The sequence below is a fragment of the Plecotus auritus genome (genome assembly GCF_963455305.1).
Source record: "Plecotus auritus genome assembly, chromosome: 5".
NCBI lineage: Eukaryota > Metazoa > Chordata > Mammalia > Chiroptera > Vespertilionidae > Plecotus > Plecotus auritus.
The window spans coordinates 81,263,410-81,275,875 of record NC_137776.1 but is presented as its reverse complement, the minus strand read 5'-3'; the positions used below and the strand labels follow the sequence as shown (position 1 = coordinate 81,275,875).

Here is a 12,466-nt window from a genome sequence, read left to right as displayed (position 1 = left end):
CGACGCTCTATCCACTGAGCCAACCGGTTAGGGCACATTTATGTTTTTAATATACTACCACTTATGTACATTTGCTTGAAAATGCACACAATTTCTGTGGGAAGATAAAAAACTAAATATAGAAAATAAAAAACTACATACAGTTGCTTAAAAGGAGGGAAAATGGGGTGAAAGAGATTTTTCAAAGTAAATACTCAGTACTATTGGTTTGGAATTTTGAACCATGCAAAATATTGCCCCCCAAAATAACAAACAAAACTAGTAAATATAATCATGTACGTCCTTTTCATGCTTTAAAATCCCACAATGCGTGGGCTAGGTGGGGGTAACTAAAGAGTTATTATTTCATGGGCACAGAGTTTCAGTTTGGGATGATGAAAGAGTTCTGGAGATGGTGGTGTTTGCACAACGTGAATGTACTTAATGTCACTGAACTCTACACTTAAAAATAGTTAAAACAGTAAATTTTCTTATGCATATTTTATTACAATTAAAATCCCCACAATACTGGAAATTAAAACACAAAACAAAACCCTCTCCAATGCTTCTTACTGCTATTATGATCAAGGACAAGACTCTGACCAAGACACCATCAGCTCAAGAATATTCAACTGAACCAGATTTCTCTTAGTTCCTCAAAGCATCTTCCTGGAATGCAAATATGGATCTATCACTGGCAAGATGCTTCCTTCTGTCCTTTGTACTTGATCAGTTCTCTCTGCTAAACTCTGCCAGAGCATCCTTCACTTCCCTTTTATGACTTATCACAACTATAATTTCCTACTTAGCTGAATTAAAAACTCAGTGAAGGTTAGGACCATTGAGTCTTGCTACTGAATGCATATTTGATGCCCAGCATATGGCATCGTATATAATAGATAACCTATAAATATTTTTGGATGAATGGATTAATTCAAAATTAAACCATAATACAGATGTACTCTAATCAATGAGTGGAGTAGAGCCAGGCTTTACTCTGTTTCTTTAATCAATGTGTCTTAATATTACTTTATTTTTATCAGTTATGACAGACAGTTGACTTCCATTTAGTGTAGGGTTATTCAAAACCATAAATCTTTTTGAACTGAACTACTAATAATAGGTGGGAATTTCTCAAATCCCTTCCACACAAAACAGACTTTCTAAGCATAAGTGCAGAATTTATGCTATTAATTTTTATCTAATTATTTTTCAAACTTGTCTCTGCCATATAGGATATTAACTATTTCTCCCAGATTTGAACCATTTGCAAAAGAATAGACCTGACCTCTATTTAGCCATGGATGAGAATTAAATGTGACAGTGCTGAGGACAAAGAACTGTGCAATTTCATAAGAGACATTTCTTGAAGCTGACAATGACCTGTTAATTAACACTTTTGGGGAAAGGCTTTAAATATATTTAATATGTATTACTACCCAGAATTTTCCCTCTCATAAAAATTTAAACAACTATTTCTCCTATGAGGTGAATCCAGCACAAAATAACAGTGATAGAGAAAGTTTAGGAAAATTTGATAAATGGCTATAAAGATATTCTGGGATATTCTTAACCTTCAAGCATGTCATCAGGGAGGGCAAGTATGTCCTCCCACAGTGTGGCTCTTGAAGGTGACTGCTGATAACAGAGTGCTTGGCTGGATTAGCTATGTGACCTCTTTTCTATGTAAAAGGACACTGATTGAAGTTACCATTCCCTAAGACTTTCTTACTTTCTCAGTGAAAAAGTAAGAGGAAGTCAGATCCAGGGCAAGCCATTAAGCTCAGCAGATGTCTGCAAAATGACAGAGGGGGCTGGGTGATCTAAGTGCTAATGGCTGACAACTGAATGTGCTGCCTTTTCCAAGTCATATTTGTATTTATAGCTTCCTCTAAATATAACCTAGTAGAGTGAATGATGTAAGGGATCTTTGGATATGGGATGTTCTGGTTGAGTAATACTTTCTCTCTGTGCCTCTCAAATCAAAGGGGGTTACCTATACCTAGACTTCTCCAAACCACATTCACATTAGCATATTTGTTTGTTATCACTTATTTTTTTAATAAACTTTATAATGGCAAAGTTATATTTTTGCCCAAGCTTCACTTAACTTTATTTTGAATGCAGTCGTGACATTTCAAATATGAAATGAGTCTAGAACTGAATAACTAACCATAATTTGCTTTCTGCAAAATTATAGTGTGAAAATGACACCTTCATAGAATCAAAACATTATGGGGGAAAATTAGCATTCCACAGACTAACTTAGAATGCCAGGAAGTGACTTGATTTGAATCAGAATCTATGAAGTCATAGTGCTTTCAAAGTAAAGAAGTAAAGGAATAACATAAAACTTTTGAAATGGAATCTGGAAGAAAATGTCATTTGAGAAGCACGATAATAATCTTGAAATGGCTCTCTCTAGTAAACAGGAAATAGCCCACAATCTTCTAATCATAAAGCACTTCATAAAGATAATCTTTTCTTTGAAACAACTTTGGTATTAATAACCAAGAAAGGAACAGGCATACACTTCTGCTGTTGTATGACAAGTCCTAATCCAGTTAGTGTTTGCTTATGTAGGCAAACTTTGACATTTATAGTCTGCAGGAATTGTGAGTAAGGGCTTGCCAACAATATCTGATATCATGCCTATTTGGCATTGTATCTTAAAACTATTTATTATTTAGGTAGAGAAAGACTGAATTTTTAACAGCAACTTTGTGCTAGGACACCTTAATGAATTTTTTTTTGTTTTGAACATTTTTCAGCTGATCCTTTCAGGTCTTGCAAATGAATAATATCAGTGGCAAATAATGATAATTTTGCTTTTTTCTTTCCAGTATTTACCTCTTATTTTTCTTTTGAGTAACTTAACTGATAGTGCCTCTAAAATAAAGGTAAATTGTGGTCACGGTGAACATCCTTGCCTTTATTTTAGTTTTTCATGTGATGGTGGCTTTGGGCTTTTAACATACACGCACACATATACATAAACATATATATTGCATATATGTATATACAGTTATAATTACACTCACATATATACACCTTAAATTTATTATTAAAGACTATATGTAATCAAGAATGGATGCTGAATTCCATCAAATTACTTCTCAGCATATATGGAGAAGATAAAGTTTTTTCCTGAGTTGTTAGCATGGTAAATTACATTAATACATTTCCTAATATTAAACTATGCTTGCATTCCTTATAAAAATTCCATTTGCATATGGTTAGTATACTGGGCCATTTAATTAGTTTCTGGGTTATACTAATATTGAAGATTTCTACATTTACAGTCTTTGGTAGAAAAGGTCCTTGTTTTCTTTTTTGTTGTACTATCTTGTCTGAGGAACTCATATCACAAAGAGCCAATTTTTATATTATGCGAAGATTTACAGTATATCAACATAAAAAAGTCAATAAATTTAGTAGAATGAAGGGCAAAGAACATAAACAACCAAAAAAGAGTACAAATGACTTTCACATGTATGAAAAAATTCTTGACTACATTTAATAACATAAGACAACAAATATGCATTAAAACTACTCTCAGATCACATTAGCAAGATAAAACATTTTATATTAGAACATGTTGGCAAAGTGTGGGGAAACAATCTTCCTGCTGGTGGGAATATCAATTGGTATAACTTGTGTGGAGAATAATTTGTCAAAAAAATATATAAGAATATAAAAATGCACATGGCCTTTTTACCAGCAATTCCACTTGTATAAATTTATCTTACTGACTTATTCCTGTGTGTGACATGAAATATTAAAATAGCTAATAATTATATTGTGTTCTCACTATGTGCCAGTCACTGTTCAAGCCCTTTATAAATATTAGCTCATGTCAGTTTCATAATAACTCTGAGGCAGAAATATCATTCTCTGTTTTTAGACCTGAAGAAACTAAGGTATAGGGAGGTAAAGGTACTTTCCTAACATAAATATCTGGTAAACACTGGAAGTGAAAATAAAACACTGCTGGTCTCCTCTAGTCTCCCATGCTCTTTGCCACTATACTGCCTCTCGCCATGTGCAAGTTATTCATTGCTGCATTGTATGCAATAGCTATATATCACAAACAAATGCTGATTAGCAGTAGGCTAGATAAATAAAATATAGTGCATACAATCAGTGGAACACAAGCACTATTTAAAAATAATGCCAAAGCTCTTTCAGTAGTAGCTGATTGGAAGAATCTCCAATACATTAGATGAAGACAGCAAACTGCAGAACAGTGTGTAGATTATACTACTATATATGTAGAAATAAAATGAACTACTATTGTGTGTATATATATAATCATGTGTGCTTTTTCATGCATAGAGTACCTCCAGAAGAATACACAAGAAACTGCCAACACTGGTTACCTGGAAAGGGAAATGGCTGTCTGTCACTTTCCCATAATGTGCATGCTCAGCTAGTCAATACAAAAAAAAAAATCATTCCAAAAATAAAGTGGAAGGTTAAAAATAAAGAAAAATTGTCATTTCTACTCCTTTTTTAAATTTCATACATAGGTCATCACATACATAAGATTTTACTTGAAGAAATTATTCCACAAGTTTGAAAAACACTGGAACAAGGAATGACTAATCAAGCTGCATGTGCACAGTAAATATCTGAGGATTAAAGTTTATAGAAAATAGTTTGTCTTACCTGACATGTGCATTACAGTATCTTTTGGCATATTCAGTCCATGTTCCAAATTTTTGTGGAAAGAGAGCTTCAATCTGCATAAAGAGCTGCAACAATGCAAGTGTTCTCAATATGTTGAAATATTATTAGTCAATTATTATTACAATGACAAATCCAGTTAATAAAAAGTAAAAAAGGAAATCTACTTCTCCTTCCTCAAGGTCCCTCCTTCCCCACCACCCCCCATTCCTGCCATCCTGTTCTTCAGGGATAACTGCCATCCTTTTGTTAAACATACATTTATGCATTTTCTATGTCTACATAAGTATATGTACATATTCTCTTTCATTCACATGAATAGGATCATATTATACATTTGTCCCCCCCAAACATGTCTTAGACATTAATGCACATATATATTGTTTTTTTACTTAGTTTTTAAAATTCTGAGCAATGTATTATAATAATAATGCACTGTTTAAAGTTACACAGCAACCCATTGTGTAGATGTACTGTAAAATGTTTATTTTAAAAAATTTTTATTCCACTAATATTTACAGGGTAAACTAAGATTGTTGGTAGAGTATTAAATTTGACAGTAAAATAATAATCAAGTTTTCAGATTAATTTAAATAGGCTAATTGAAATAAGTGAATATTCAAGAAAATTTAATTGTACTGGACAAAAAGCTGTTCCTAAAGTAGTAACTAAAATTTCTGTTGGTAGTTCATCTCATGGTAAAATTCCTGAACATGCAATGAACCTAAAGCAGTCATATTTTTGTGCAAAAAATTAAAATTTAAAGTTATCAAAACTGCATTATAAAATTTACAAAAGCCTCCATTAATCAAAAAAAGGGGGGGTAGTAGGGTAATATCATGTAAGGAAAAATATCCTATAAGTAAATTACATCTAGAAAATTTTTACTTTACAAAATTAATTTTCATTTGTAATGCTAACAGCAAGACACCCATGAAAAACACACATAGTGTCTAAATAAGACAAAGGAAAATCGTTTGGGCAAAAATAAAAAGGATCCCAAATCAATTATATAGAAGAGATTCCTTTATTAACTTTTGGTCGAGAATATGTTTGTATATTTTCAGAAAACAACTCCAAGACCATGTGGATTCCTACAACAGAGAGGAATTGACAGGTCTGCTCCAACCACGAAGACAAGAGGAGAAACAGTCCAGAGATGGAAGACGCTGACGACGCCTTGCCACACTAGCAGTCAGCAGCTGTGCGTTGCAGCAGGTTGCCTAGGACCAAACCAGAGAGGGTCGGACCTGCATTGCCACCATGTGCCCACCATCCAGATATCATTGCTGACATGTACACATAAGAAACTGTTTGACATTGAAACGGGGACTCAGAACTGTTGGACACTGAAATTGCGACTCAAACATTTTTTGTTATTATATGTTTATTTCTAGTCTGCAGAGGCAAGATTTTTTAAAGGAAAGAAATGGGGAAAAAATAGATACAGAGGCAAAGAAGCATTGAACAGACTGTCAAACTACAGCGGGAAGGCAGGGGAGGTTGGGGGTGTGGGATGTAAGAGATCAACCGAAGGACTTGTATGCAGGCATATAAGCATAACCAATGGATACAAGACACTGGGGCGGGGGTGGGGGGAGAGACAGGTAAAGGCATGTACTGGGGGGTAGGGAGGTCGGGGGGAGGTCAATGGGGAAAAAAAAAGGAGGCATATGTACTACTATTTGTAATACTTCAAACAATAAAAAATAAATAAATTAATTTAAAAAAATATATTTTTAATTGATTTTATTGATTTTAGAGAGGAATGGAGAGGGAGAGAGAGATAGAAACATCAATGATGAGTGAGAATCATTGATTGGCTGCCTCCTGCATGCCATTCACTGGGATGGAGCCCACAACCCAGGCAAGTGCCCTGATCAGGAATTGAACCGTGACCTCCTGCCACTGCGCCATGCCACCTGGGCTATACTGTAAAATGTTTGAACAGTCTCCTATTAATGGGTATATAGGCTGTTTCTAGCTTTTATGCAATTACAAAAATTAATGACAATGTAGGTCTGCATGTGTATGTGTGCATATATAAAATATACTAGTACATGTAGGTGAAGGTATATGTACTACATCTACATTTATCAATCATCTATCCATCCATGTATCTGTATTTCTTTTGGAAGGATTTGTAGGGTATATTTTAAAAATTGAAATATGTGGGTTTAAGATAAATGCTTTAATAGACAGGGCTTCCCTGGGTTACAATAATCCTTAGACTCATAAGAGTTCCACCCATTATTTCTTCTTCCCAACCCTTTAATCACTCCATACCCTAACTGCCTCTCACAATAGTAAAAGCTAAATCGGCCATCAAACAAATGCTTGATTCCACCATTCTAATTAGATACTCTATTTGGTCTACACCTAAATTCTCTACCTTCCCAAACATTGATCTTAAAGTGAAAAAGAAACAGAAAGAGGTTATGCAATACTGTATAAAATGTATAAAGATATATCTTTATAAAAGATACAAAGTTGATTCAACTCCAATCCTAAGGAGCTTATAATGTAAAATAGACTGGATAAAATGAAGATTAAGGCCACAGAACAACCAGAATAACACAAGTGTTATTTATAAATTTCTATTAAACATGAAAACCTTATAATACAGGTAAAAACTGTGTGTGTATTTTATAGCAGATACTCACAAGCATGGCTAAGGATCACATGTAACTAGATAAAAGTCACAGTAAAAGATATATTTAATCATTAAGAGCAGTCTAGAAATTCCCAAAGTGCTCTTTTGGCATCTGAGGCATCTAATTTAACATTTCACAGGTGACTGATTCTGTTTTCTAGGTTGTTTTTGTTTGTTTTTTAAGCCCAAGTATAAGGATTTTAATACCTCTTCAGGCCTTCCCAAAGCAGGAGTTCCCGTCAGAAGAATGGCTCGTTTGGCTTTCTGTACTATTGGCAATAAAACCTTGCTGCGAGTTGCGTTTCTGGACTTCATGTAGTGTGATTCATCCACTATCACTACGCTGAAGTTCTGAGTGTTCAGCGCATCTATCAAAGTCTCTGCATCTGTTGTTAAGAGACCATAACCCAGAACCGTCACTTTGCTGGTCGATATTCTCCTAGAAAAGAAATCCATGTACTTTAAAAATACTATTTCAGTAACCAATTTATCATAAACAATACAACTCTTGGGAAGAAACACAAGGAAAAATAAGAGCAGATGGTACCACCACTGAAACCCAATTTCTCTTAAGACTTTATAGTCTTTAAATATAATAAACCCCAATCCAAAATTTAAAATTTGGTTAATCAAATCTAACTTTATTTTGTTAAATGCTCTTTGGAAGAGTTGACATCCAGCATGCCATATTTTACTAGGATAAGAAAATAACTTTGTGAGAACATTTGCTTTCATGCACCTGTGATCATGAAGAAAGTGGATACTCAAATATTAGTCAGCTGTTCAAGGAAGCCTTCCCACAAACAAGATAGCAGTTTCTTAAGCCAGGTGCTCCCAAGATTTTGAGCAGGACAATACTTAGTACTCAGGGCTGTCTAGCACCCTGAAGGGCATCTCACATTCCTGGACCTTCCCATTAAAGGCCAGTAGATTCCCTGTCACAATGACAATGAAATGCCCTGGCCCTAGGTCGACAAAGTATAGGGAAAAGATGGGGTACCACCTCATGTGGAGAAACATTGGACTAAAGTGATCCCTGATCTTTGGAACTATCTCTAATTCATATATCTATAATATTCTTTATCATACTATAATGAAATTATTTATTTACATATTTATCCCCCTTATTATATCACTAGAGTCCCAGTGCATGGATTTGCGCACCGGTGGGGTGCCTCAGCCTGACCTGCAGGGATCAGGCTGAAACCGGCTCTATGACATCCCCTGACGGGTCCTGGATTGCGAGAGGGTGGTTCTCGGGTGATGCACCCAGGAATCGGGCTCCCTCCTCTCTGGTGCCAGGTGTGTCACCCAAGAACTGCAGCTGCCAAGTCACTGAAGCTCGGCAGATCCTGCGTTGAATGTCTGCCCCTTGGTGGTCATGTGCATCATAGCTATCGGTGGGACTGTCACTTAGGCTTTTATATATATAAATAATATAGGTAAGGGCAGGGGATGTGTCTTATTCATTTTTGTATGTACAGTGCTATGATACTAAGGAGTTTGTAAAATTAAATAATTAGACAAATAAATGCATTGAAAATAAAACATGTCATTTTGCACTTTCTATGTATCACCAGTGATGATATAGGAGAGAGTCAATCTTCTGCAGTTCTCTACCCTCTAATATAAAAGGAAGGGCTCCTAAATAGCCAGTACCAACAGAGAAATCACTTTTTTTTTTCATAATGACAACTGCATTTTCAGCCCTGCATAAATATACTTAATATACAGACTTATTTAATATATACCAATTTTGGCACTTTTCCCCCATAAATATTAGAAAGTTGTTCTTACCCAACATCAGTTTTATTCTGAATAACACTTATTTCTTCTGGATCTAGCTCTGGGATCCATTTCTCTATTTCTTCTGTCCAAGGGTACCTCAGAGATGAAGGGACCACTATTAAAAGAGGCCATTCCTCCTTATAGAAGTAAGCGATGGCAATTGCCTGGATTGTCTTTCCTAGACCCATCTAAATTGAAAATAAATAAATAGATAGGCAGATAAACAAATATGAAGGCTAAAATATTTTGAAAGAAAATATTTTATTTAAGAGTATTATTATCAAAATAATTTTCAAATGTAAATTCAATTATATTACAGTTAATTAAATGTCCAAGATTATGATGACAGTTAAAAGCCATTAGAAAAATTATATTGTTTTCAAACCATTTGTGATTGAACTTAGAGACAAAATGACCCCTACTTAAAAATATTAGTATACTGGTTTCATATAACTTAATTTTATAAAGATTTATGTTACCATTTATAATTTCTCCTCTACAAAATCATGTTATTTCAAAGCTAAAATAAGCTCTAAATCCTGTAATTTTACAGGGAAAGTAAGCACAGAGTAGTTAAATTATTTGTTCATCTTAACACTTAACTGGTTGCAAAACTAGCATGATGTCTGGGACCCAGGTGTCTGGTGTCCTCCTACTTGATGGTTTCACTCTTATAGCACATTGCCCCATCTCTAATCTGTACCACTTAAAAATTAGTTACTAGATGAATGTTTATAAAGGCCTCATCCTGTGCATTGCAGTTTAAGAGATGGCTGAGGACTTAAGGACAATAAATATGCAGGATTTTTAGGTCTTTTACAAGTTTTTTTCCTTTCTGATATTTTTCTCTTCATGTCCCAATGGCACAATATACATAGTTTGGGAGCTAGACAGAGCAGCTGTCTCTGATAGAACCAGGTATAAGCAGCCTGTTTCAACTCAGCTTATGGCGTTAAGAATAGAAAGAACTGAACAATCAGTGATGCATCTACGCAGCTGAGGAAGAAGGGAAAGCCAATTCTGTAAGCTATGAATGTACTATTTTATTAGGTTTGGAAAATTATCTTATCATACACTTTCCTAATAACATAAAAATTATGATTGACTTTTAAGAACTAAACTATTAAACTTAAAATATTAAGTATCAATTACAAAATAAGGAGACATCTTAAAAAAAAATAGTTCCCAAGCCAAAAAGTCTCGAGTTTAACCAATGGAAGGGTTAATTTAAGGAGATAATGTGTTGAATACAAGAATAGACAATGGGAGAAACCAAGATGGCGGCATAGGTAAACACCTAAACTGCTGCCTCGCACAACAATTTCAAAACTACAACTAAAAGACAGAACGGACACCATCCAGAACCACAGGAAAGCTGGCTGAGTGAAAATTCTACAACTAGAAGGAAAGAAAAGCTCACAGAGAATTGGAGGTACGGCAAAGGGGCTTTGTGCGCGCAGAGAGGAAGGGCGGCTGAGAGCCAGGCTGACTTTCTCTGGCGGAAGGGGGAAGGAAGCCTCCGACCGCACTGAACCCCAGTTCTGACTGCACTGAACCCCAGTTCCGGGCGAACCCCTGGGGACCCACGCTCTTACGGGGGGAGTCTGGACTCTCGGGCGGAGACTCGAGCTGGGAAAGGCAGAAGTCTGAAGGCGCACGCGGGCCAGTGCGCACTAAGGCTGCGGAGGTTGCCACAGGCTTTCCCTAGTGGAAGGGAGTCAGAGGATTCTGACTGCACTGAGCCCCAGTTCTGACTGCAGTGAACCCCAGTTCCAGGCGAGCCCCTGGGGACCCACGCTCTTGTGGGGGGAGTCTGGACTCTCGGGCGGAGACTCGAGCTGGGGAAGGCAGAGGACTGAAAGCACACATGCACGCAAGGGCAAGGCTGACAGGAAGCCAAGACTGAGACTCCACCCCATCCAAGCTGAGCACAGAGGCTATTGCAATTTGGCAAGTCTAATCCTATAAGGCTGTCTCCAGCACCAAACTTCTCCCAGCATAGACACAGCTGATCCTTACAGCCAACTGGCCCGGAGGTCAATTCTTCCCAGTGATACCAACAACAATAAAGACTTAATTACAACAAGGCTGTACACACAGTCCACAAAGGGGTGCACCAAGAGTGTCCACCTCAGGTTAACTGGGAAAGCAGACCCACTGGGCCATATTGGAAACCTAGCACAAATATCTACCTTACCAACTCAGGGAATCAGTGAAAATGCGGGGTCAAAGAATCAGATCACAAACGAAAGAAATGGAGGAAAACAAACGACTGGATATAGAATTCAAAACCACGGTTATAAGACTTTTTAAGAATATCCTAGAAAAGGCCGATAAATATAACGAGACCCTCGAAGATATGAAAAAGGACCAACTAGAAATTAAACATACACTGACTGAAATAAAAAATATTATACAGAGACCCAGAAACAGAATAGAGGAACACAAGAATCAAGTCAAAGAATTGAAATACAAAGAAGCAAAAAACACTCAACCGAAAAAGCAAAAAGCAAAAAAAAAAAATCCAAAATTTGAAGATAATGTAAGAAGACTCTGGGACAACTTCAAGCGTACCAACATCAGAATTATGGGGGTGCCAGAAGAAGAGAGAGAGCAAGATACTGAAAACCTATTTGAAGAAATAATGACCGAAAACTTCCCCCACCTGGTGAAAGAAATAGACTTACAAGTCCAGGAAGCCCACAGAACCCCAAACAAAAGGAATCCAAAGAGGACCACGCCAAGACACATCATAATTAAAATGCCAAGAGCAAAAGACAAAGAGAGAATATTAAAAGCAGCAAGAGAAAAACAGTTAATTACCTACAAGGGAGCACCCATACGACTGTCAGCTGACTTCTCAACAGAAGCTATGCAGGCCAGACGGGAGTGGCAAGAAATTTTCAATGTGATGAATAGCAAGAACCTACAACCAAGATTACTCTACCCAGCAAAGCTATCATTCAGAATTGAAGGGCAGATAAAGAGCTTCACAGATAAGAAAAAGCTGAAGGAGTTCATCACCACCAAACCAGTATTATATGAAATGCTGAAAGGTATTCTTAAAGAAGAGGAAGAAGAAAAAAGAGAAAAATTATGAACAACAAATACAAATCTATCAACAAGCGAACCTAAAAATCAAGTGAATTAAAAACCTGAGGAACAGAATAATCTGGTGAATATAATAGAATCAGGGGCATAGAAAGGGAGTGGACTGATAATTTTCAGGGGGAAAGGGGTATGGGGGGTTCATGAAGAGAATGGACAAAAATCATACACCTATGGATGAGGACAGTGGGGGGGAGGTAAGGGCAGAAGGTGGGGTGGGAAATGGGTGGAGGGGAGCTATGGGGAGAAAAA

General features: G+C 36.4%; 1 protein-coding gene across 1 annotated transcript in view; it reads right to left on the bottom strand.

Annotated features, from left to right (window-relative positions):
• ZRANB3 (zinc finger RANBP2-type containing 3) overlaps positions 1–12,466 on the bottom strand; it is a 273,693-nt gene that overhangs the window by 84,779 nt on the left and 176,448 nt on the right. The window contains exons 4-6 of the mRNA XM_080670095.1: positions 9,116–9,294; positions 7,526–7,757; positions 4,648–4,733 (exon numbers count right to left, since the gene is read on the bottom strand). Of these exons, the coding sequence (XP_080526221.1) occupies positions 4,648–4,733; positions 7,526–7,757; positions 9,116–9,294 (497 nt within the window). The remainder of the gene's footprint in view (positions 1–4,647; positions 4,734–7,525; positions 7,758–9,115; positions 9,295–12,466) is intronic.